Below are 27,967 nucleotides of genomic sequence, written 5' to 3' on the forward strand. Positions count from 1 at the left end.
ATGTAGCCGCCGAGTGGGATGACTGGTCCCTTCCCAACCTGAAGATGCTCATTCTTCGTTTTATGTCCAGTTCTTGGTATTAGGGGAAATCACATTTATTTAAAAAAATTCAGAAAAACTCAAACTTTAAATCTTAACCAATCTGTCCATTGTGTAAATTCAGCAGATATGAAATAGCTTTATAACTAATTTTAATGTTCTATAGTGTGCAAAATTCTAAGGTACACTACACGACATTAAAGATGTATTTATTTGTATACACTTGATGTATATATATATATATATATTTCTCTTTAGTAGCAGTAGGAAAAGCAATAGATTATTAACTGTAATAATAAATGTAGATTTTTGTGTGCTACAACAAATAGTTTGGCCTACAAATTGAATCAGTTTGATTATTTTATAAACTAAAGATAACTGAAACTTAAAATAAACTTGAAATACTATCAAGACAGACGAAATCCGTATGAAGTGCAACATCTTCATGATATACTTACACCTACCTGCAAAACTTCACCAATGACAGAAGCGCTGTTATAGGCAAAACATGATCACCCCAAATATTGATTTAATTCAGTTAACAAATTTATAATAGATTATATGGCATTACTTTTGAAAACGCCATAAAACTTTCACAGCACTTTAGTTTCCAGGCAGGTTGTTTCAAACATAAATTGGAAATAAAGTTACTAAAGTTCTCTTGGCTCAAGACTGGTTTTCGGTCTCTTTGCTTAATCTTATCAATAACTTTTAAATCAAATCCGTGTGGTCCATATTGTAATTTTAGCATTCTGCGCTAATTTAGATCACAGATGACAAAGAATGCTTAGAAAATGTATATAATAATCTACAGTGCAATTTCCTACAGACCCACAAATGGAAAATATATCATTAAATATCTTTATTATTTTGTGAAGCATCTATTGTGCCTAGAAAACATTTCCCCGGACACAAGATTTCCTTTTAGTGAACTTGCCCAAGTTTGTGTGCCCAGTTGGAAATATTTTAGAAAGTAAATAGTTTTATTTGTATTGTGTGCTCTTTAACATGTTTAAAGAACGGAAATAGAGACTTCAAATCTTGCTCCAAGATAAAATAATAAAAAATAAAACAGTCAATGATTAAAAACAAGGTTATTCACTAAACTGAACACAAATCATCCAACTTCTGGTTTATTCATATAATAATAATAATAATATTATCTTTTCCAGAGAAAGGCAACGAAACACATACTCATTCCAGTGCAGCAGATTGGATCCAACCAGCAATTCTTAGTTAAACTACAGCCCACCAATAATTACTTAATTGGCCCTTAATTAGTTTCAGATATATAACTTCTGCAGTAGAGGAAAAAAACAACAACAAAACTAACTGTCAGGGCACAAAGTGTCAATAGGTAATGTACCTCCAACACAATGAGGGTTCAAGTCAACACTTCCATTTCAGCTGAAATAAGACGGTGTGGTGTAGAAATGGGGTGGAGGGTAAGGATTAGCTACCATATTATTATTGGTCAGATATGAAAATCAGATGATCTAACCACATAGATCCAAGATGCCCGTTGCTATTTTGTGTTGTACATTCAGAGCGTCATACCACCAATCTCTTCCCCTCTGCTCAATGTAGGTATCCTGAAATTGGTAGTAAGATCAAGTAGTATGGTATGTTGGTTTATCATTTTTTGTTTGAACAAGGGATAAGATTCAGGGTATGGGGGTTTCAACTTTCCATGACAGTAGCTGGATTGTGTTTGTTGAGAAAAAACATCGACAAACAGTTCCACTTGATCAATGTCTGGCATTCTCTTAACTTTCAGAACTGATGACAATTGTGTGGTCCAAGAAAAAAAACACAAAACTTGAACAAAATCGCCACAAATAAAAGATGACGCAAAGCACTGGGTGAAGGGGTTGGGGTGATAAAGGAACAGAAAACCCAAACCAAGACAGAACACCTCCCCCAAAAAATAGACCCCCTGAAAATGTCTATATGCACAAATGTCCCCCATATACCTGTCTTATACATTTTCCCTCTTTACAGCCTCAAGACTCATTCATTGCTGCCAAAAAGCTTACAACGCCATCTCTCAAAGTGCCCTAGTTTATGGGCTCCACACGTTTCTTCCCAGAAACCTCACCAGCTTTCTCACAGTTTTAGCTCATTGGCGACCTTCGAGGCGATGTTCTTGAAGGCGATGGAGGTGCCAGAGATCCGTTTGAAGCGCACGCCGTTGAGAGAGAGGCGAGGTAGCTTGCACACCTCCATCTCCCACTGGACATAATCGTCATGCGCTGGGTTGCCCGAAATGCAGAGGAGCATGAAACGCTCGCGCAAATCGTACTCGCAGCTGTTGGAGTCCAGAACTTTCCGGATCTCCTTCATCATTTCATTGGGCTCCATGGAGGAGGTGGTCTTCATGCTCCAGGTGAAGCGTAGGGAGCGAGGCTTGGTGTCGCGTGAGGCCTGGGTGGACGAAAGGGTACTGGATGCTGGTGAAGATGACAGGGAGTCCTTGTTTTCGTCACCGGGCAGTCCCTGGGTACCTTTCTCCATCTTGTCCGCTGTGCTCAACATGGGTCTTTGGTGAAAACGATGAGAGGTACAAACAGGAAATAGAAAGTGAATAAGAGGGAAAACAAGGTAGCACGAATTTTAACTCACATTCTGTGATATTTACATACTACTTCTCACAAAACAACAACAACAACAACGTGTTTCGGTGGAAGACTACAATGCAGTCAAATCTGTTAAGACACTGGACATCTTGTAAGGTGCTTGGTAGTATAGTGTATTTGGTTGATTTTAGGTGGATCTACTTCCAGACACTAAGTAACTAAACCAGTCGAAGATAAGATGTAGATTAAACTAATTTTAAAAGATTTTCACATTATATAAATGAAAGGAATTTGTAACTTGAGCAGTATTTTTGGAGACAAAGGATTTTTATTAGTCAATGTCCTCACCTGCTGGCCTCATCTTGAAACTCTCCCTCATACGGACTCCTCAAAGAAAACCAACAAGTTTAGTCTCTCATTTTTTAAGAGTTTGCTATCTTACTGCCGATAGTCCTTTAGACATTTCTACAATGTCTTTTTATAATCTGCATTTACCAATTATATAGTGGAATACTGTCATTTAAAGACATATACAAGATTTAAATGTATGTGACACTAAGAAAACCATTTGGTTACAATTTACATTAAAGTTGTATTTGTTGACATTAGTAAAAGTGATATCATATAACATCATTTACTGATCCTTTTGTCATTTTCAAACCTGTTTGAATTTCTTTCTACCACAGAACACAAAAGAAGACATTTTGAAAACTACTGCTAACTGGGCCCCATTCACTTGCATTGGTTTTGTGTCCATACAATAGAAGTGAATGGGATCCAGTGCTTTTCAGTTACCAACTTTCTTCAAAATATCTTCTTTATATGTTCTTCGGAGGAAAGAAAGTCATACAGGTTTGAAATGACAAGCGGGTGAGTAAATGACGACAGAATTTTCATTTAAGGATGAACTATCACTTCAATGCATTAGCTATCTCATATCAATTCCAGCATTTACGAATACATTTTAGGATCAAACTCTTTAACTGTTAATATTAACTAACGCACCATAAACTAATATGCATAAATGTATTGACATTAACGAACATTAACAAAGATTTATAAATGCCTGTAAACTATATTGCTCATTGTTAGTTCATGGATTTACCTAACAAAAACAACTTTATTGAAAAGTGTTACCAAACATTTATATTATCGCAAACATCATTTTTTACTTTCCTTCAGCAGAATGGCAAAGAATATTTGAAGCAGAAGCCAGAATATGTCTCTACAATCCCTTCACCAATTTCATAACCAACTTTCCTCACAAACCATCAACCTTGGAATGAACACACACACTCAGAAGCCACCCTGTATTTAGCATACAAACCGGCACAAATTAGCAGACAGGAGCTTTCTATTGGGGTCTAGTACACTAACATAAGGTTGTAAGGTATTGGTGTCTGCTTGCCATGAAATTAATCTGGATCCTCAAAATGAATCCAAATCCATGTTTATATTGTTTGAGCCTTTATAGTCTAAATTATCATTTATTAAGGTTATAATAACATTTTGTACACAATTATTGAATGAAATGCCTAAGGCACCACCACCAGGGGTCCCTACAAATCCTACATTTATCATGCTTGCCTGTGACAGACGAACGTTAAGAATATAGCTGCTATGCTGTGTGCCTTATGTGTGATGTGGATCACAGCCCAACAATTTTGTCTGCTCATATGTACAGTGGCTGTACACGTGACTACAGTGAGGTGTGTGTTGAAAGAATACAGAGAGCCGGACGGGGAGAAAAACATCGGACCAGACGCCTCCAAAACATGGCAGCGCAAGAACGCAAGGATAAAGCAGCGCATCCTTTTTAGCTCAGCCACAAAAGAATTATAAGCAGTAGACCGTAAGAAGAGAGAAACAGGAGCCGTTCTTCAGAACCCTCACCATGAAAACAACTCGCATCCTGTACCCACCCTGCCAGACTGAGTGATTTGGTCTGCAAGCTATAATAAACTTACCTGATGCAAGGGAACTATTCAGGTTACAATTTTGATTTCGTTTTTTTGACAGATACGTTAAAAAGAACCAGTCATTGAGTCACTTATATGAATAAGCCATCGGTGGTTGCATTGTATGTTTGTTGATGCATACAACCACCACAGATAAAATATACGTTTTTTGTCAAAAACTTTTTGGGGCATCAAACTATCGTTCAACTGCATTGTAGGAGTGAAGTCAATGTTGCATATTGGGATCACAGATGGGGCGGAGAAACCTGAGAGACAATGTAGATGACCGGAGACTGTACGGGTTCAGGCGAGGGGGGGGGATGTGATGCGAGTGAATGTGGAATGTGTTGCTGGAGTAAAGAGAGGGCTGGCAGAGGAGTGAGTCAGGCAATGAACGAAGAGCATTAGTACATAATACTACCATGAAAATATATTTATATATGGAACAAATAATGGGTCAAGACAAGACACCACGGAGGAAGGAGCACAGAAAAGTTTCGGGAAAACTTGAGGGTGGTGTTATAGCCTACCTTCTGGGAAATCTGAATGAGAGATTTCTACAAAAAATAATAAATTAAGAGAAGAAAAAGAAAGAAAAATATCTCAAATCTGCAGAAGCTCACAGTTGAAAAGCTCACAAAAGTTAGATACTTCCGTTGTTTTGTCAGGTAAGAGAATGGATTGAAGGAGTTGTTTGGCTATTGTGTCTACTGAACATGGACCGTAATCAGGGATGACACTTTAAAGGGACAGTTCACACAAAAATGAAAATTCTCACATCATTTACTCGCACTTCCGCTTTTCCAAATCTGTTCTGAGGAACACAGAGAAAGATATTTGGAAGAATGCTTTTAACCAAACAGTTCTTAGCCACCATTGATTATCATAGAAGGAAATAAGACAATAGTAGTCAAAAGTGCCCCAAGAATTGTTTGCTTTCCTACATTCTTTAAAATGTCTTATTTAATGTTTAACAGAACATAGAAATGTATAAAGTAATTTGTTCTACTACTATAGTCAATGGTAACCAAGAACTGTTTGGTTACAAGCATTCTTCCAAAAATCTGTCTCTGCGTTCTTTAGAACAAATACATTTATACAGATTTGGAACAACTCAAGGGAGGGGAAATGATGACAGAATTTGTTATTTTGGGTGAACTGGTACTGTAATGAAAATTAGGCTGTGATAGATGTATACTCTGTTAAATTGGTTGTTACAATGTGACTGGGTCTCAAAACATGTCAGATGTAACAGAGAACCTCTCCATCACAACCTTGTATTCATTCACAAAAATAAAAACATCCCTAACTCAAGTCAGCAGGTGAGCGCTAACAGGGCAAACAGGATTTGTAGTGAGATTAAAGAATGGAATTAATCTAATAAGGTTACACAGGGCCTGGCTCAGTGATGAAACATTACATGGTATTTGCATTGCATGATGGATGGATGTTAGACCGGGGTCTGATTTAATAAGTTAGTTATCCTTAGTGGCCTGTCTCACTCTTAAAAACAATTCTGCTCGAGTAGCCCTTAGATTCAGAGTTTCTGATCTTAGCCATAAATTACTGTGCCACTCCAAACCATCACGTCCTGTAAGAGGGGATCACTGGTGAGAGTCATGAGCATGTGTGCACTTATTCCCACAACGCAATACATTCATGACATGAAGAACATGTGCATTTCCATTCAATCATATTGACTGTGAATCAATGGAGAGGTTTGGTCATAGTCCTGCCTTAAAAGAGTTCCTATCGATAGTGTTGTAAAGAAGAAAAAACTGGGAAATTTCAGAAAAGAGTTGATTTATTGCATTTACTTGAAACTTGAGTTTGTTCACAGCTACATAATATAGTCATAAATTCTTTAACCCACGTGTACTCACCTGCGTACAAATTTGGAAGTAAACTTGCTGAAGATGCCCGTCCCAGGACGACGCATCTGGCTGTTGCTATGGGATAGAGACGGGGAGCCAGAGGGGTCGTTGTATGCCGAGGCTTGCTGGTCTCGTGTGGCTCTCTGCTGGCCTGCGTGGAAAGTGCTTCTGCTTGTCACCCCTCGGGAGAAATTGTTACGGTCCGTCACGGAGGAAATGTTTATGTTCTGAGCGGAGGGGGACGCCACTGTATTTCTCTGTGTGGTTGTGCTGTGTTTTTCAGAGGTGAAAAAGAGACAGTTTAAACGTGTTCATTATTGATGCTCCTGCAGTTTAGTTTTTTTGACCTAAAATAAATGTTTTGTCATTATTCACCATACATGTCGTTCAAACCCTGTATGACTATTACTTCAGTGGAACACAAAAAAAGATATTTAGCAAAATTTGCTAATTTGCAATTTCTCTCCAAACAATGGAAGTCAATCGGGGGCAATGTTGTTTGGTTAACAACATTCTTCAAAATATCTTCTGTTGTATTTCCTTGCAGAAGAATGTCAAACAGGGGGGTGAGTAAATTATTCAATAATTTTCCTTTTAGAGTGGTATCTAAAATGACTTCCTTTAAAACGAAACTAAGTACAAGCCCCCCTAATTAAACAATAACAAGATGCACATGCAGTAAATACACTACACATAACAGCATCATTTAATTATGGCAACAACAGCATCTCTTCCAGCTAATGCATGTTTCAATATAGACAAAAGATCTATTTAAATATTAAACGATGGATAAATCCAAAACCAATTTCAAGCCTGACAGAAAAAAACAAAGCATGCAATTGTGAAACCATGTATTGAAGGTCCAGTGTGTAATTTTTGGGATGATCTATTGATAGAAATGCAACATAATATATATAGCTATGCCTTCAGAGGTGTATAAAGAGCATAAACAGTGAAGCGTTTTGTTTTTAATAACCAAGAATGAGCTATTTCTATACATACACCGTGGGTCCCATTGCATGTAATTCGGCATGTTCTGTCAGCTAGATTTCACTGACTGGACCTTTAACCTGTCATTGGTCTTATATGCCACATGCCATTAACATGACTAACCATGGGCTATAGTTAGTCATATCAGGCCATTACTGTTATTTTTAATGCGTGAGGTGAAGATGAAGTGTGCAAAGTGTGTGGCACTGATCACCCTTATGGAAAAGTTCTCTAAACATCAAACAGACAGTTCTGCCCCAAACTGAGGCCATTGGTTGAGCCATTGCTTAGTTTGGTTGCATTAAACACAGCAACGTCTTGAAAAAACAGTTTCGAATGTCAATAAATGGCTTACTTACAGAGGTCTAGCTGCCAGGGACGAAACGATTCACCACAAGCCGGTTGAAAATCACTTGTAATATGTGATGATTAAAGTCGGTTGAGATGTTAAATGAATCACAAGAAACATTTTGAACAGCCGGGGCCTCTGTGTTTACTGCAAACTTGGTAAACGTAGATATGCTGATATTTCTTAAACGTGACAAAGTCTTAGTTTGTGTATGTCAAAGAGACTTTTGCATTATTCCTTTTTTATTTGATATGGAATCTGTTTAAAAAAATGCAGTTTGGTTTTTCAATTGAAATTTATTTTAAATTTCGCATTGGGAGCTGAGTGATTTGATACATCCCTACGAGCCGCAAATAGTTTTTACTTTGAAAACTATAGCACACTTCACCTTTAATAATAGCTCTCGGGCAACTATCACCAACAAGACATGAAACTCCAACAACCACTGTTAACCTAAAAACTGAAGCTTCACCGACAGAGAGAAATATCTTGTTTAGAATGCATACAAGTGACGCAAGCTTTAACCTCATAGAATGGACAAAGGTTAAGGTCTTTAAAAAAACAGGCAGTTACTGTTATTACACAAGCAGTATGACAGGTTTGAGACCAGTGTTTAGCTGGGTTGTGGGTATAAATATGCTGTGTGGTTTATCTGCAGAGCAGCATGCAAACCACAGTGTTTCAGAACGATAATGGAGGTGAAAGAGGAGGGGTAACAGACTTATAGAGAGGAGGGTCATCAACATACACACGATACATGCATACAACAAAGGACTTTTCTTAAGGAAAGGCAGTGAGTTACGGGTTAGAAACAGATGTGTTATGCAATAGATGACGCAAAGATTTCTGTAGGAAAGGGGGCGACGGTGATGGGGAACGGATCAAAGAGAAGTAGGCAGGGTTGAGAAAAAATTTAAGGGTAGCATGACCAATGTCCGATGTATGTCCAAGTATGCTAAGCGTAAAAAGTGTTTTATTGCTGTATTACATAACTATCTCAATTTTAATCTAGTGGCATCTCGATCTTAGAAAGCGAATTTAAATCAGGAGGCCACTGTCTTGTCATTTCGTCACGCATTGCAAACCTAAAAAAACTTTCCAAACACTTAATCCCACAACCATCCATCCCCTGACTCTTGAAGTCGACCCTCCCAACCTTCGGTTTTGCGAATTGAGTTTGGCGGTAGCTGGCACTTGCCTGGGGCGATGTGCGTGGAGGTCTGGGGGACTTGGGTGGGCAGAGGTGGACAAAGACTTTTGGTGGCGGGTGCGCGACGAGGTGGCGAGGACCGCGGCTGCCGAGGCGGTTGAGGTGCGGGACCCTGGAGTGTTCAGGCTGGGGGATAGACGAATAACAACAGCCCCCGTGTACGAACACCCCCCACGTATGAAGTGGAGGGACGTATGGGTGGGGATGTAAAGCAGATAGGTTAGATTCAGCTTAGATGAATTATGGCTTGAAAAATGGATGAATAAAGCAATGACATAGAAGAGCACAAACCAGATGATAAAAATACAACACATGCATTTCAATAATGCAAGTTTGATCTTTGGAGGCTATTTTGGTCTTAAAACCTTTATTTTTAGCATCCTTACTAGTGATCACACCTGTCAAACAAGAAACAAACTCGCATTATCTCTGCAAAGCTCTCTCTGTCTCTGTGCATTTGTAATGAGACTGACCATGATCAAAGCGACTGACGACACGTTTATTGAAAAACAACTAACATGAACTAAATTATTAAACACGTAAACAGCATTAAACCAATGATAACATATGCAGAGTAGCAAGCAGGATAAATACTGCTGTAAACACAATGCACGATGGTGTTTGTGTGTGACAGGTGTTTCATCAGTCGCTTTATTTTGCTGCTCTGTGTCTTGACCTTGCGTGCACACCAAACTCAGCATTTCCTTCACGTCAGCACTCCGAACATGCCGCGGCTCGACACCTCCGGCAAACTTAAACATCCATATCACGCTGCCCTGCTGCCGTTTTAAGCTTTTCCATCTTTCTCTCTCTCTCCCCGTGACTTTACAGAAGGGGGTCGGCCAAAATCGCTAACTCCAGATTAAGGGATTGACCACATCAGGGTCACATCAGATGTAATGCGTCAATTTATTTCACCACATCCGCAGACCTTTTGGGGTGATTACAGGATGCTTCTTGGTAACTTGGCTTCATATTTTATATGTTTTTATCCATAACGTTTAAGCTAACTTGCTACGCTGCCATCTTTGAGTGCTTAAACGCATTTGCTGCAAGTTAATTGATGGGGTGTAAAAATATTAAAATCTCACTGTACGATAACACCTCGGTATACCGTCCACTGTACGGTGTTTATTGCAGTATTTTGAATGACAAATGATGACTTGGAAACGTGCCATGAGCATCCTCTAATCATAACTGTTGCTTTATAAAAATTCCTTTTATAAAACAAAATAATTGCACAAGATGGACCTTGACAAAGCTAACATCTTATCATTTTTCTAACATTCTCTATGTCAGGCCCATAGATCTATTGATTATTACAGTCATGTAACCACAATAATATAGCGGCAATTTTGCAATTGGGATAACACGCTATCAATAATATGGTTACATCCCTATAATTGATCAACTGAAAATAACCTGGATTATTATTTTAATGTATTATCATTACAAACCCAAGCACTTGATCAGTAGCTGCAACTGTGAATTTTTGTGCATGCGATCATTATTTTTTTATCCTCACACTAAATCTACATTCCCGAAGGTGTTGTGAATCGAGCAGAACAGATTTCAGCTTGCCGCAGTGCTAAATGTGTGCAATTGTTACTGTGAGAATGTATGTGTGAGTATTACAAGATTATGTTTCTCATGCTGGCAGGGCAGCAACCTGACAGAATGAGTCGAGCGCAGAGAGGCTTTCCAAACAATCCAAGTATACACATATGCTTGTTTTAATACAAGTCCAGATTGAAGACCATAGTTCTGTTCCAAAACCTAGCGAACTGCCAACATAGGCTTCTAAATCAGCATCCTTATCGGACAGGAGCATCATAAGTGACCTCTGACTAATACTTTTCAGTAAAAACATTTCTTTCACTCTGGCTACCATCTTGGAGTTTTTTTTCTGATCTTGTCGCAATGCATGCTGAAATTTTCTGAGAAGGCTAAATCCATCCATGGTGCTTCAACTTCCCCCCTCAATAGGCAGCTCACTAGGTGTTGAAACAGAACTTCTCGGGCATATGGTTTGTTACACACAGAGAAGATTCTTAAGGAATGGAGCGTGGCAGTACCTGTCCTTGCCATTATGCACTCCCAAAGTGTGTCTATCAGCAGTTGGAGAGTTCCTGCTGCGGCTGGTGCCTGAGGAGAGGATGCTGTTCTATAGGCCACACAGAGAGCACAGCAAGATTAGTCACGTGACACTGAAACTCTGTTGTGCTGTGTATCACGCTCCAGTTCTTCAGGTACTCACTGTGGAAGGGGTTGGAGTATTCTTGTTGTCTCCAGAGATCAGCGGACTGGGTGGGACTTTAGTGGAGCTGCCTGAATTGCTGATGTGCTTGTCGCCCTGAGGACGCTTGGAGGAAACAGATGAACCTGAGGTGGAGAGAGAAGACGAAAATCGAAAAAAATCGAAAGGGCAAAAGGGTGACGTGCCAGCAGGATGATGGTTTACTTTGGTCAGTGGATCTGCGGGACTTCAGATTGGAGGAACTGCGTTGTCCCTTGTGACATGGTGATTGGGCGTTGTTTGTGAGGTCAATGGCTAAGCGGGGCTTTATTGACAATTCATCCAGCTAGAAGAGAGAAAAGGGAGCATCATAACCGAGTACCGGAACTAAACATTCATGTATAAATACAACTTAATTTACAAATACACTGAGATCTTTAGTAGTAACATTACCTCGGCGTTCCTAAAGTCCAGTAATAAGTAAGTTGCCATGACATCATTGTATTTTTGGTTGATAAGGGAGTCTTGGATCTCTTCTAGAGAGTATCCCATTCGCAGCATGATTTCTGAGAAAACAGAAAAGAAGTTAAAGCTGTAGAGGAAACCTGTGAAAGAAATAAACATGACTTTTGGATGTTTGCCCATCCAAAACACGGTACCACTTCCTGTTCTTGATGAAAATCTGTACAACACTAATGCACAATCCATTCACTGACAAGTAAACATGAAAATCTTCATTTCAACTCACAGATGAGATGCTGCAAGGAATTCAGATCCAGTGCCACCACCAAGATTAATCACCCAATCATAACCCATCTTGGTCTCAAACCCCACCCACCACCATCAGCCCCGGACACGACTACCCCACCTCTCTTCCAAACCGTTGCATTGCTGTGGTGCTGACCTGTCCTCTTAGGGTCCTTGTAGTCGGGCTGGGGTTCAATGTAGGGCTTCAACTCCTCATCATCATGGCCCACATTCATCCATTTGTCCTTCATAATCTGCTGCTGGGTGTAAGCAGAAGAGCAGTTTACATTTAAGGGCGCTATGTGAAAACCTGCAGCCCCAAAATTTAACAGATAAATGCACATGTACAAACCTCAAGACTTCCCCTCTTGGTTGGGTTGAGTATAAGAAATTTCTTCAGCAGGTTCTCACAGTCTGTCGACATGTAGAAGGGAATCCTGTACTTTCCCCTCAAAACTCGTTCTCGCAGCTCCTGAAAAATCAAACACAATCATTTAGCATTTGATTCAAAGTTGTTGACATCTGACCTAAAATTTTCCCACCTTTAGGTTCTGTCCATCAAACGGCAAAGAACCGCTGACCAGTGTGTACAGTATGACCCCCAAGCTCCAGACGTCCACCTCCGGCCCGTCGTACTTCTTGCCCTGAAAGAGCTCGGGGGCAGCGTAGGGAGGGCTGCCACAAAACGTGTCCAGCTTGTTGCCCAGTGTGAACTCGTTACTGAAGCCGAAATCTGCAATTTTTATGTTCATGTCTGCATCCAGGAGCAGATTCTCTGCCTATAAGCAATAGAGTGTTTAGCAATATTGAAACATACAGATAAATAAATATATTTATATGGGTCAAAGACGTTAAGATTCCCCGGTTACAAAAGTGATTTTGATTCCATAGAAAGCACATTAAATGCAAGTATAATGTCTACTTTATGGTTTCAACTAAGTTTTTGGGAGAATAAAATGTCAAAATTTTGTTGAAATGTTACATTCTCATTCAGTGTAACAAAATATTTATGTACAAATCCAAACAACATGCTTATTCTGACTTGTACATTTTAAATATATATATAAAAGGATAAGGGACCAAATTACATTTTACTGTGCTTTATTACACAGTTCATTTGAATGCTTGATTCTGATTGGCCAGTCGTGACATTCCAAGGGTTTTTCTTTTCAAATGTCAACGGCTCAAAACTAACAACACCCTTTAACCCAGACACTGCAAATAATTTTGAGAGGTCAGTTTAATACTACACAAAAAATTATTATAAATATAACACATATATTATATTTACAAATGATTAAACTGATTTGCCTGTTCGTGAAGTTTGAACGTCGTTTCTTACTAAACAGCTTTTTCTCACGGAAGATCTGCATTCGGTAAAAATGAGCTAGTAAAATATTTCAAATTCACATTTCATGTCCAGTTTATTTCTCATGTGGCAAGTAGGCGTGTAATAAGCAGGATAATGTACAAGCAGCCGGCTGTTATGACATTCTATTGGGCGTCTTCTGTAAATCATGGAAAAATGTGTGATATTTATTTTGTTCGAAAAACTCAAACATAAATGCAATTAAATTAAGCAGAAAAGTTACAACATCAATTTAAAACAGTATTACACTTAACCCTATTCATCTTTGACCCATATATATATATATAAAATAAAAGTATGAAATGCATCATGTACCTTGAGGTCTCTGTGGACAATGCACTTTTGGTGACAGTACTGCACCGCGGACACAATCTGCACACAAAGAAAAAAGATGCTAGCTCAGTCTTCAATCATAAGAACATTTAAACAACTTAAATAAATTACCCAGATAAGAGGTCACCCAGAAACAAAATCATGCTTTGGTCTTCTTGTCTCCAAGATACAACAACAAAATGCATTTGTAAGAGAAACCCAACCGCTGATGTTGTGTTTACAGCCTTTATTTGAGCTTTGTATTCATTAAACAGCGATATCAGATGTCCCACCCCAAATTGTATAGGAGTGAAACAAGGCCAATGTGCAGCATCTTACCTGTCTGAATTTGGCTCGGGCCTCTTTTTCTTTCATTCTGCCATGGGCTACTAGGTAATCGAACACCTCACCTAAACAGCAATGAGAGAAACAAGAGAGTCATGAAAGAGACAGTCAGAATCCTTGCGTAAGATAATGAAAAGACCAAGCAGAAAAATCCGCCAGTTTGTTTCCTATCTAAAATTCCTTTTGATCAACAGAGACAGTCCCTTTAGCAAAACCTTGATTTTTTTCTTTAAGGGCATGATCCCATTTAAATTAGATTTGCAGAGGTCAGTGACGCAGCACAAAGAGGTAAGGTAAGCTAAGGACAGAGAAATGTTTTATTTAAGGGAACTACAGTCTGAGAGTCACATCCCATCTTCAGTAAACTCCAGAGGCATTTACAGAAGATCTGAACATTCACAGTGGATTAGAGTTGAGAGAAACTGAGGTGTAATGAGGCAGATAAAAAAGCTTTAAATGGGTTTGAGAGAGCTCTAACCTCCGCTGGCATATTCCATTACCAGGTAGAGGGTCTTCTCAGTCTCAATCACTTCAAATAACTTCACTGCAAGAGGACCAGAAAAAAATAACATAAAAATTCAATTCATGACATTTTGCTTTAATAAATATTCCATAAAAGCAGAACAACCATTTAAAACGTAGCACGCTAGACTGGACCTGTGTGATATGGTCAATGTTATGTAAGGTATAAATCAAAGGCAGCCAGTTGTTATCGTGGAGGGTCTTTTATCACACTAAAAAGGCTTATTGTCGCGAAAACAGCTGGCTGCTTGTACATCATCCCACTTATACTGTGGCTACTTGCCACATGAGAAAATAACCTGCAAATGTTGCGACTGGCCAATCAGAATAAAGCATTCTAACGAGCAGTGTAGAAACAAAGCCGGATGCCCCAACTTGCATTTGTAAAATGGCTAGTCCGTATGCGTAGCAAGGTTTTATAAAATAAGTAAATAAAGTGAACTCCTATCAACGAATCAGAATCAAGGACCAGAACTGACCGTTTTTTTAGTAATAAATAAATAAATAACAGGCAGACCACATACTGAATAATGTCAAGGCAAACAGCTGTGAGCTATGATGGATAAGGACGAAGAATCATTTTGATTTGGGTATTTACATGTGGTTTATAGACTTTAAATCCAGTTCCATAGAAAAACACTGACACAGATTGGACACAGATTAATGAACCCAATACGGAGGAAAAAGCCCTGTAGGCACAGCCAAAACCGGAAAAGTGGAGATTAGAGCTAAAAGTCTTAGCTGTGATTTAGGCAGTTAAGCTTACCAATATTTGGGTGATTCAAAAGCTTCATGATCCTCATTTCCCGATATAGCTGAAACCAAAAACACAAGACGTCAATGTACTGCAAACACAATGCATTTGTCCTTCATAGCAGTCAAACGTACCAGAATTTAAAGGGATGGTTCACCCCAAAATATAAATTCTGATATCATTTTCATTTGATCATTCTGTTATCACCCTCTTGTCCTTTCAAACCTGTATGACAAATTTTTTTCTTCCGCAGAACCTAAAAAGATATTTTGAAGAATGTTGTTTACAGAACCGCATTCATTTCAATTGATTTTGTGTCCATACAACAAGACTGAATGGGTTCCAGTGCTGATCGGTTACCAACTTTCTTCAAAATATCTTCTATTGTGTTCTGTAGAATAAAGAACGTCATAAAGGTTTGTAATGACAAGAGGGAGAGGAAATGATGACCGAAGTGTCAAGTTTATACAAAAATATAACATTAATTAAACTGAATACATGGCATTATTTTGATTTTATAAAAAGTATGATAACATTGGTTATTTTCCCAAATATAACATAAGTTTTCAAGATATAAAAAAATGAGAATAACAAGATTTCACTGATTTTAGCATTTAAAGTATTTTGGTATCGTGACAACACTATGTCACAATGTGTAAATGTATACACATGTGTACAACACAAGATGTGGTTAACCACCACCACCCAACCCTATACTTCAGGAAGCATTTGAGTCTAATTTCCTATAATTAGATGCCTGCCCTGCTGTAGACCCGTCAGACTAAATGTTTTGCCTCTTAAAAGCCATGAGGGAACAGAAGAGACTCAACACAGGAGTGGGAGTGTTGTTTTAAAAACTACTAGTAACCCCCTGAAACTGTATCAAAGCAGAAGGGGAGAGGTCAGACTCACCTTCTGAAGACTGGAGGAGTTGAGCTGTGTCTTGTCTATGATTTTCACTGCCACCTAACCGAGAAAGTAAAGAGTTTGATTAGGTCTTGGGAAAAGGGCTTAGGCTGCAGGGCGAATATCAGCCTCGGTCTGCCTTCATACAGATCACAATCTCACATCATCAGGAAGCAATTCACCATGCCGCATTGAGATTACAGCACATTACTCCTGCAGCGAGTGTGCGCGCACACGCAAACACAAACTTTACCCCTGCCCTCTCTTCTCTATCGTTCTCATGCCACTTTCTACAATTGGGAGTCACGTTATGTGCTATCAGTGCGTCAGACATCATGCTGCAGGATATAAGCGGGCACAGGGGATCTAAAAACAAGCTTGGTTACATGATCAGCTATTTAAACCGGAAGTGTCACTGCATATACTATTATGGAATTCAGTGTGTGGCAGGAATATGTAAATTGTGACGCATGTCTGAGTGGGAGCAGGTGGACGGATGTTTGAGATCTCAGGGTAAGCATGACAAGACACAATCCTCACCTCTTTTCCAGTGAGGATGTGCTTGGCGAGTTTGACCTTGGCAAAGTTTCCTTTGCCGATAGTTTTCATAAGCCTGTAGCAGCCGATGTGGGGCTGCTCGTCCGCTGTGGAGTGAAGCATGTTGGAGCGTCCGCTGGTCTTTGAGTCGGAGTGAATCTGCAAAGAAAGAGAGTGCAAAACAGTGATCAGGCCATTTGTTTATCCTGAATGCTAGAGACTACCATTCTGCCACGGCAAACTGTTATGAAGGTTTAACCTAAAAGCACAGAAGAGATGTTTGCAGAGCACTGGTTTAATAATATCCTTATCAGAGTCTGGGTGATTCTGATTGGATAGGACTGTCGCCAGTCGCCATCGAATTCTCACACTAAGCAGACATGGACTGAAAAACTTGAGATGAGAGGTAAAAAAGGAAGAGAGTAAAAGATGATCAGACGGTAGGGACGTGGAGAACACAGCGCTTTGGTTAACAATTGATGTGCTGTATAAACGAAAGCGAGAGAATGTGGAACAAGTCGATGGAAGCAAACCTCGGTCAAAATTCAAATGCAATTGCAAATTCAGTTGATATTTGCATTTCATAATGTGTAAAAGTCCCCACATTGATCGGCCTGTTGGTTACTGCCACATGCAGAGAGTCGCCTTCTAATGCTACTACAAAAGATGAGAAGTAGAGGTGGGCGATATATATCGTCTGCGATAATATCGAGTTTGTTGTGTAAACGATGTGCAAATTCTCATTATCGAGTATTTAAATTACTCCGAAAAAACACGCATTAAAACGCCACACATTCAGAGGCTGCAGCAGGGCGTCACGTGATTGCTGTTCTGCGCATACACGTCGTCATCTCTCTCACAGGCATGGTAAGCGAATGGCCGCCCGCAAGTTGAACACCGGCGCTGTGCCGAAATCTGTGACCCATCGAAATCTGTGACCCATCGAAATCTGTGACTAGAGAGCCGTTTCGTAATTATTCACGCGAGAACGTGCCTGGCACGTGAACGCGAGCGCGGAAGGGGAGTTTCTTAACTGTTTACCTGACCGCCCACTCCACGATGACGTCATGTTGCCTCGCGCTCTTGTGTTTGTGTAGCTTATGCGCGAAGCCGACTTCTGGAGAAACAGAAGCGGCGACTGAATACTGCACAACAAGCTCTTTCATTTAAAAGACAAGACCCGAGTACATTCTGTATTATCATGACGGATTTGTCTTGGCTCATAATTTGAACTAAATCTACATGTGAACAGTGAGCAGTTTGCCTATAATGTTCTATAAAGTTTCAGAATCTGTCCATGCCAGTGTGTGCTTTAATAATAGTGACTATAGTTTATTTGTCTGTAAATTGTGGACCTTGTTTACTTTGATGTCATTTGTTATCAAATGTATAGTATATTATTTAATACAATCTGATTTGGAAGTGCACCTTTTGGGCAGATTTTCCTTTTTATTTTTGTGCAATCTTTGTACTGGGCAGTACTTGAAGTTAGGTATTTGTTCAATAAGGCCATAGGTGGCAAGGCAATAAGGCCCTAAGGACACATGGTTGTGTGCAATATGTTACAGATCAGAGTACTTTATTTACAGATGCTATTTGTTCATAATTATTATTATTTCATCTTGCTTGTATGCTGCACAATTTACATTACAGCAGAGGTGTACAACTGAATGTTTACTCAGAGTTTGATGTTCTTACACTAGTTCAATTAGTATTTTGTATGTCTTTGAATTGTTTTTACTTCAATACTTACATGTTAAAGAAAATAAATAAGCAATGTTTTCATTTTACATTGTGCCCATTATTATCATCAGTGATGAATTAACTCTTTTTTTTAAATCTATTTAAATTGCCTTTTTAAATCACATTTTTAATGGATATCGTGTAATTATCGTTATCGTTAAAATCACCAAAAATATCTAGATATTATTTTTTGTCCATATCGCCCACCCCTAATGAGAAGCTATTTATTCAATGCAGTGCAGACATAAACAATAGTGGTCCAGAAGCACTTCCTGTTTCTGTTTTTCCTGTGTCAACTATCCAAATGTTAGAACACAATCAACAAAATATAAATGCTTATCATAATGTTACATGAACATCTTTAAAAAAAAAAGGAAGTGCTTCTGGATCAGAGGATGTGTTTGTTTTGTTAAATGGGCATGGTTTGTTATATTAATGCAACCTGGAAAAATGACAAGTGTAACTTCTATAATATATTTTTTACAATTATAGAGCAATACAATTTCAGAAAAGAGATTGTCCAATATAAATGCACAGTAAGAACGAGGGAGAGAGAGAGAGAGATAGAGGATGTGTGATGCTGTGAATTTGCTCACACGACAGACACCAGACACGAGAATCTGATGGTGAGAGACAGAGGGAGGAGTCTGTTTACAATCAGGGGGTCTATGGAGCACTTTGCTCTTTCTGTCTTGAATAGAAACAGTGCATCAATTGTGACCTGTCCCCCTCTGTGAGCTCACAGTATGAGAAAAGTCTGTCAGGCTTAGAGGTGAGCACATTGATTTGAACAGACCGTCTATTGTCTGGATCATCGCACTCTTTAACTGTTGTTGGTCAATGCCACCATATTCGTGATCATGTGAGAGTTCGTCCATCCCTGCAGTCAGACCTGTCTAGAGATGGGTACCGAAACCCGGTACTTAATCGGTCCCGGGGCTAAATTATAAAAGACTGAAGTATCGATAAGCTCTGACGTTAACGGTTCTTCTGTCGGTACTGGAGAAATTAAGAAAAACTTTTCCTATTGATAAATAACGCAAAATGTCCGTCTGTCCCACACTACACAGAGCTCGCGCGCGCACACAACACGAGAGCTCGCGCTTAATAGAGTGACGATGGCGGAGAGAATCAAACAGTCTAAAGTATAGTTACATTTCACTCGAGTGGATGCAGACAATGCTCGTTGCAACAAGTGCAACAAGATTTTAGCTTGTAAGAGCGGAAACACAAGCAATCTGGCAAAACATCTTTCAAAAGTGCTTAATGTGCAGACAGAGAAATGCAAGTTTTCGACTGCCTATAGCTACTAGTTCATCATCCACGTCCTCATGTACGTGTATACTAGCCTAGCAGTCTTCCTAAATAACCCCGACATAAACATTGCATAAGGTTTCTTTAAATTAGTATGTAATCATTTAATAAACACACATCACATTAAAAAAGAGCCTACATATAAATATTTAGAGTATTTTTTTCTGCAGTAGCCTAATTAAGTCTTAAACATTGAAAAATGCTTTCACAGTACTGCATTTAAAATGGATCAATAATAATAAATGATGCTTAAGAAATTATAAAGCAGAGCTTACCTAAAAAATATTTTTTTATTGATGAAATACATAACCATTTTTTGTGTGTGTACTTTGCAAGAGGTTCCAAACCTGTATAACTTTTAAGCCCAAACAGAGTTAACTACAATATGTGAATGCAAAGCTGCAGTTACAGTGAACCAATCCACTCCAGCATCTGGTCCAATTATGGTTATTATTGAACAACAACAAAAAACACAAACAAACTTAGGCCCACATGCACTTTATTTTAATTCTCTATGAATAATAGTCATCAGTCATCTTTTACCTGCATTAAGATATGTTGGGTCAGTAAACTATGTTTTAAAGAGTGAAAACAACTCCAGCTTTAGTTTTGTCTTTTATAAAAAAAAAAAAGTACCGTTAAGAGTACCGTTAAAGTACCGGATCGATAAGTGGCATCGATAAAAGTAGCAATACCATTAAAACCTTAACGATACCCATCCCTAGACCTGTCTGAACATCACTGCGCTATATCTGCCCTTCACCTACGTCAACTACAGAGACAGGTTTAGATCAAATTGCTGGATAATCTCTGTCATTAGGTTTTGACACACATTCCTCATAATTACTTTGTTGAGCAAGATTAGGTTACCTTACTGCTTAACCACACCCCTTTATGGGTGATTCATTGAGAGGTTCCCAAGAAAACCCTCAGATGTTATAGAAACATTGTGTCCTGACTAGGTCAACAAACCATTATTCTAGCATATCACCATATACAATAGTAAGAACATTTGGTAGTCAAAAGTGTCCAAGAACTGTTTGGTTACAAGCATTCTTCCAAATATCTTTCTCTGTGTTCATCAGAACAAAGACATTTATTCAGATTTGGAATAACTTGATGGTGAGTAAAGGATGACAGAACTTTCATTTTTGGGTGAACTGTTCTTTAAGCAACAAAGATGACATCATAGCAATGAGAATTTGGTGGGAAATACATAGATTACCTATTCAGTCACCTTTCATTTTCACATATTTCCATAATATCTACACAGAAGCATACGTGTTTCTGCAGCTTCCCAGGTTTGTTTCTTCATCGTGACGTGAGGAAAGTTGTAATGATACTGCAGCCAGCACACGTCACGGCAGGGTGATGCGCAGCATACGTGTGCAGTGAGAGTAACGCGGAACGCACACACAGACGCACGTAGCTCTGACCTTCAATACACGCTCCACAGCCACTTCAACAAACTCACATTGAATCGAACAAATACAAAGCAGAAAAAAGCTCAAAACATAAGATATCAGTCAGACCTATGATCTGGTTATAAACTCACAAACGACACGAGAAAGCCAAGCCAAAAACTTTCTGCCACCACCAGACTTCATTTTGCATGAACATCCAAGACTAGCGAAAAGAAAAGATGCAACAAACGCACAGGAGGAGAGCTGCCTTCCTTTGAGAAAATTACAATAGAAGTAAACAAGTGACACGCTTCAAGCATTTTAAGAGACCTTCCACGTGGTTCTGTGGAAGAACATCTGCATTTCTCCAGTGTTTTAATGCACATTGTGGGTGCAGTTGCAGTATGAATACATTCAGAAAATAAATTATTCATCACGTCATAGGTTCGTTCACCTATGATGAATAACATATATTAAAATGCACTCAGGCGTTACACAAGTAAAAGGCATTCAAACTATTAATTTGCTTCTAGAATAAAAGTTTGTGTTTGCATAATATATATCTGTGTACTGTGCATATTAATTTTGTATTTCTAAATACAAAGGCATACACATATTTAATAAATATAATCAAAAAACACTGTAAAATAAACAGTTTTAGTCTACCAAACTGGACAAAGTTTGTGTTAGCACCCTTTAAACTGAAATGACTGTGTGAACCAAAAAAGACTCAATGCAAAACATGCATTAAAGTGAGTTACAAACTATATGTATGACTTACTCTTACATGAACATAACTAAACACCAAAAAAATGACAATGTTTAACGTCCTCAAAAGCTCATGACAAAAGTGAAGACAGATGCCCCAGGCTGGTTTCAAAGCAAAAGCCCAGTGTTGATAGCAATAGATAAATAACCCAGAGATGGATTTTAAAGACCAGGAGATAAAATAAGATCTACATGCGGATCTCTGTGGGGGCCGAGCTGAGAAAAGCAGCTTCCTCAAACGCTGCGGCACAACAGGAAGTTGAGCTAATTCCCGGAAGTACAGTGATAGAGGATAGTAAGATAGAGAGAGAAGAAAAATCCCTAAATGATTTGGGAATACACAGGAAGCGACGTGTCTGGGTTTGTCAGGAGGAGTGGCTGCCGGAGCGAGAGGAGGCCTTCCAGAAGCTCCAGGGATACGAGCGTTGACATGCCCGGACAGCTGGGAACCAAGACAATGGAACGGACGAACCACAAACTGAGGCGCACTGAAGGTTTCTCCAGTTCAGCCGATCCACCAGTGGAATGACTCGGATTTACAAGAGGGCTAGATGAACGATGTCATCGCTGGGGAATTTATTTAGAAGAGAGAGATTTATAATCTAAGGAATTAAAAAGATTATCATATTAACGACAATTATTATTAGATCCAATTATCTTAACTAAACGAGGCGTTGGGCAATTGTATGATCAGAATGTTGAATTAACTGCATTATCACATAGATATCACTAAAAGGCTATATAGGTCAGCAACAGATGACACCATAGGTTGGGCTGACAAATAATGATGTAATTTGTTGAGGGAATTCAAGGACTGATCAGGAAAGAAAAAGAAGAAATAAAAGAAGAGAACAGACCTTTCAGATCTTAATGTTCCTTTTTTGGGGGCATTTCACGATTAGTCACGGATTTATAAACAATTTCTGTGAATACTTTTAGCTAAAATTAGACTACCATGTTACTTGAAGTTAAACTAGTGACACAATTCTTACTTATAAGAAAATGCTTCGAATTCAGTACAGGGTTACACAAAACTGTATTACTTCCTCAATTTATTTTTACATCAAGTAATACGAAGGTTTAAAATCTGGGACATGATTTACAGCTTTACTTTCCAATTGGGGTTTCAACTTAACAAAAAATGAGCATCCATAAAATATGGTCTTTGTGCATGGACACGGTTCTGAAATGTCCTTCCTTCCGGAGACCTATCTCTGGAAGACAGAAACCATTGGTATTTGATATGTTATAACAAGATGAAAGCAGTTTCTGATTTCACAACATCTGCCCAAATCTGAACACAGTAGTTCATTGCCACACCCGCATAAACATCGATAAAACACTCGCTACTCCTGCCACAGAATGCGCCTTGCCAGGTGGAATCCTTCTCTTTCATACACAAATCAAACATCATAAGTATACAGGAGCTTATCAATTACAACACTGCAGGTAACAACCCCAACTGTTCTTTCATGAATGAACTAGCTCTACCTGTCTCCTAGAAAAACCAGTTCTGCCCAACACCTTTATTTCCTTTAGCCTTGCACCAGCGGGAAAACCAACCAGACGATCAACCTCCAATAACACAACCCTTCATTTTAACAATTCAGTCACTAGAGTAATAATGACAAGACTCAAGTCCAAAAGAATTGTGATGACATTGGGAGAACCTGTTATAGTGTGTTCTCTGACTCCTATACGAAAAAGATTGGTTTAATTGTTTGTCACTGCTGACATTTCCTGCCTGGTTGCAGAGGGCTGTTCCAGAGACGTCAATGCTGACAAATATCTAGGAGCGGTTACTTTTATAGGGACAACATAATCTAATATGTACAATACAATTGAACGCCATTGTCTGGGAGGCTGCAGCGAGTGCTTTAATACAGAAAATCGCGTAAGCAATAACAGTAAGCGGTAAGCGGTAACAGCCTGGCTGCATTTGCCTTCACAGTGTAAGTTTCATGTTGCTATGATGACTTATTGTTCAAAATGGTTTTGTCACCTTGTATGCTCCTCACCAAGATCTCTATATTCTCACCACAGTCTTCGGTCTCTTACTCCGCATAAAGCCCTGTGACTGAATAATAGTCTCACACAGGGAAGAGTTGGGTAAGATGTGCCAGTGGGTAAGCCATGTGAATTAAAAAAGGGACATATGTATGGGTAGTTAACATATAAACCATACGTGTGTCCTATGGTGTGACAAAAACCTTTACTAAAAATATTAACAACGAAGATAAATCTTTCTTATCCTTGCCAGTTTATATTATAATATAAATAATTTAATATATTATAAACAGTTTGTTTAAAAAATAATTTTCACAGACAGGGTCACATTTTCTGCGTGTCAAAGAAAATGACATGTCATTTAAAATTGATAAAAAAAATCTACATTCCAGGTCTGAGGAAGCTAAACTATGATACACGTAAGTTTACATATAAGGAAGAGAGCGGTAACCTGTGCCACATTTTACGTAACCGTGTTAATTTAATAACTTAAGAATTTGCCTTATATCACTTAGGTTCTTTAATATATATTTATTAATATATACACTATTTAAACAAATATATAAACCAAAACTATATAAAAATTCAAATTCCTAAATTGTTAAAATAAGACAATAAAGTAAACACTGGCACATCTTACCCCACTTTTCCTTATATGTAAACAGAAATAAACATTCTGGCCAGGAGACAACTTTGTCACTGAAGTGTTGTGGAGGTGCATGCAACTAGCATGGTGCACGCATCCTATTGAACTGCTGGTTTTTAATTACAGAGGCTTGAGGGAGGACATTCAGGTCTGCGTGAATGACTAATATCTGACAAGGATACGAAAACCACCCCAAGACACATCGCACACCCGAAAGAGGACACCGGTTACGGGAATGTTGCCGAGCGACCGCTCTCACAACCCTGTTCAACACAAGTGTTTCATGCGCTAGAAGGTCACAGAGAAGTAGAGGCTCCGTGTGAGGGGCGACTTTCTCAGACTGGGGGAAAAACAGTGGGGTACATCAAACGGGGAGGGGTGAATAAAGCTGGTCTGTGAGCTGGCTTGTCATATATCTGTATTTTTATCACACCATGACTATTTCCAGAGCAGGGAGGTAGCAGCCAGTACGCAAATAGACACCAGCTGAACACCAACCCCCCCATCGGTAAACGCTACTATGCTGTAGCCTCATGTTTGAGACTGGAAGGCCCATATCAAGCTCAAGCTGCAGGTGATAAAATGAATGGGTTCGCTTTAAAACAAGAGAATTGTGCTGTTTTCTTCCATCACCTAACCTTGCAGGCCATTCTGGTTAGGAAAGGCTTAAAACACACTGTGCGTGAAGATCAATCTTTGTAAACATTCAAAACGAAGACACACCCCCAGTGACACTCCCCAAACCATGCCCAGCTCAACTGGAAATGCTAGTCCAGACTGACAGGGGTTACAAATCTTCGACAAGAGACACAATACCACAACTCCAATGCTAACGTTTCTTAAGGAGTAAATAAATAAAATAAGTCCTGATCTGCACTTAAACAGATTAACATGGGAAACAGGCTGAGATTATAAAAATCTTTTGGCTGCACTACATCTGTTTGGCCTGATATTTTAATGCCTAAGCTACATGAAAATGTTGATCATCCTTTTTACCCTGCAAATCGATTTGGTATGGTTGGTCAGGAAACATTTCTGTAACATTTCACCTGTTCTATAAACAATGTTTATAAGCTATACACTCAGAGTTTAAAATAAATTGGATCAAACAATCAAGGTCAAATCAGCCTGTATTTTAAACTCGACGTTGGGATATAAAAGAGAAGTGTTTATTAGAATTAGCTACCTAGCATGCATCGTTTTAGAGTGCTCTTTTTAAACAATACTGAACAAATGGATTTCGGACTAAGGAAATGCATTTAGGGATTTAAAACAAATCAATTTGTTACCTCAAGACCAGTCAAAACAGTTTACTGAAAGCTATAAAATGTGTGTTGAATGTAGGTCCACTAATGTAAACAAATGAACGAATCCGTGCATTCAGTCCAGAGAGGCTAAAGTGTCTAGAAACCATGTGAAAGCTAACAGACAAATTGCTGTATCTTTAAAATGAGTTGTTTTTAGGGCCATTTCAAAACCCACATCACCCACAAACAAAGTCTGGCTTAAAAAAGTGGATGGTTGTAACAAGGCAACAAAGCATTTGTTTAACCAATGATCTTTAAAGGGTAAATACATATAATTAAAGTAAATGATCAAGTTATTTCCTAAGATTGTGTATAAAGGAATTGCAGAATGTTTCCTGTTGTTTATTAGTTAATACTAAAAACAAGTTAGTTCATTGTATTGAAAAGCAATTCAACAACTGAAAAAGCATTGCTCAGTGTTGACAGATGTACAGACATAAAAGTAGATAGAAGAGAATCAAAGCAATCTTATTTGATTGTATCCTTTAGTAATTGAAAAATATATATATTCTTGAACAAACGACAAAACTCTCATAAAAGACCAACAGCCAAGCTATGTCTAAAATCAACCAATCCACAAAACAAACAAGATGGCTAACCATCCACTTCTAGGCACATTTAGAGAAATCTCACCTGGCCAGTTGAGTGATCAATCATTGGTAACAGTGGTGTCCTGGTCGACATCTTTTGAGACTGGATTTGACAGTTTTTTTCTAAAACTGAATGTGTTCACAGCCCTCAAAATTCAATGAAACGTGACATGGGTACAGCACGATGAGAAGTGTCCGAAGTCCAACTTGCCCTTTGTGCCAAACTAGTTAAGATTACTTTTGATATGATTCTCTCATTAAATCATATTTGACGTGATTTGTCAGGAAATCAAACAAAACTGCCAGAAACAATCCCTCGGTTGACAAACAGTATCGACTGGGTGTCAACATTGAATCTCAACTTCCTACGTGGTTTTCCGTGAGTTTTCGGTGGAAATACCGAAAGATTATCACCGTAGAAGGATAGACGGTTTAAATGTAACTCTCTAGCTGATAAAAAACAAAACAAAACTGTTCCAAGCACAGAAGAGTAAAATCGAGTCCGAGGACTCCAAGTTATATAAGGCCAGGTGGAAAACGTCCGGAGGGTCCCTAATTTAGCCAAAACTATCGACGATCGACTGTATATGGTTGTGCATTGGTGGTGTAATAATTTCAGTCGTCGTTTCCTCTTAACGCCAGTAAATTAAGGCAGATAAGAGTCCAGTTTAGTACAGACAAACTTCAGGGCAAGTTGTCGAGCTGCTCCTTCCAGTTAGCAAACTCAGCAGCGCCCAGTATAGCGTTACTGTGAGAAATGATCCGTCATACAGGTGTCTACATGTCCATGTTTAACGGCAACTTGTTGTGGCAAATTAGTAATCCAAGAGCAAATACATCGTGAAGATGGTCATATGCGATTCCTGTGCGCCTCAGAAAAATCTGATTTAACCTGCTAACGCGCGTTAGCTGGCCGTGTGTCTTCGAAAAAGTCGCTGATATTTTTACAGTCTGGTAGTAAAAACAAGTCGTAACCGTTTCCCAGATGTAAATGTCTCTTAATTGTTCTGTTCCCGTCGGTGGTGTAAGGCGAATTATATGTATGAGCGGTTAAAAGGCGAACTGTCGGGCGGTCACGACTGGTACCGCAGCAGCGCCCGGACGCCAGTGTTGTTTGCGTTCAAGAGAAATGTGAAACCTGCTTGATGACCGACTTCCTCTGACTCCCTCATATTATGTTTCAAAATAAAAGTCTTTTAGTTGTAGTTGTTACAATATAATACAAACACTACAAATAAAAAATATCCTTTTTTAATAATTGCTATGTAAAATAGTAAGACATTTGCGGATTAAAAAATGTGTGATGTTAAGTATATGTATTGAAATGAAATTACAGATACTATGCAGTTACATGAGATGTATTATGAAACAAACTGTAGTGTGTTAAACCAGGCTTTGAAATCTAAATATAATTGTTCACGATATGGCAAAGGAATATGCTTACGTGGAAAGATTAATGGACGCA

The 27,967-nt window shown here is 38.8% G+C and overlaps 1 protein-coding gene across 10 annotated transcripts; it reads right to left on the reverse strand.

Moving 5' to 3' along the window:
• Positions 1 to 1,156: 1,156 nt before the first annotated feature.
• mark2a (MAP/microtubule affinity-regulating kinase 2a) lies at positions 1,157 to 27,617 on the reverse strand. 10 transcript variants are annotated; one of them, XM_056730243.1, is made up of 19 exons: positions 26,546 to 27,617; positions 16,728 to 16,883; positions 16,194 to 16,247; positions 15,294 to 15,342; positions 14,484 to 14,549; positions 14,000 to 14,070; positions 13,664 to 13,720; positions 12,522 to 12,758; positions 12,332 to 12,451; positions 12,137 to 12,236; positions 11,686 to 11,798; positions 11,458 to 11,578; positions 11,254 to 11,378; positions 11,072 to 11,160; positions 8,985 to 9,122; positions 6,457 to 6,717; positions 5,104 to 5,130; positions 2,964 to 3,002; positions 1,157 to 2,578 (listed from the first exon to the last, which is right to left on the reverse strand). In XM_056730243.1, exons 1-19 carry the CDS (start codon positions 26,594 to 26,596, stop codon positions 2,146 to 2,148), a joined length of 2,307 nt encoding a protein of 768 aa, XP_056586221.1. In that variant the 5' UTR covers positions 26,597 to 27,617; the 3' UTR covers positions 1,157 to 2,145. The 10 variants fall into 10 exon arrangements, with proteins under 10 accessions (XP_056586221.1, XP_056586219.1, XP_056586225.1 ...); XM_056730241.1 differs by having other exon boundaries at positions 12,101 to 12,236; XM_056730247.1 differs by having other exon boundaries at positions 2,964 to 2,999; positions 12,137 to 12,239.
• Positions 27,618 to 27,967: the final 350 nt, after the last annotated feature.

This window comes from Triplophysa dalaica, chromosome 19, assembly GCF_015846415.1.
Source record: "Triplophysa dalaica isolate WHDGS20190420 chromosome 19, ASM1584641v1, whole genome shotgun sequence".
NCBI classification, from domain to species: Eukaryota; Metazoa; Chordata; class Actinopteri; order Cypriniformes; family Nemacheilidae; genus Triplophysa; species Triplophysa dalaica.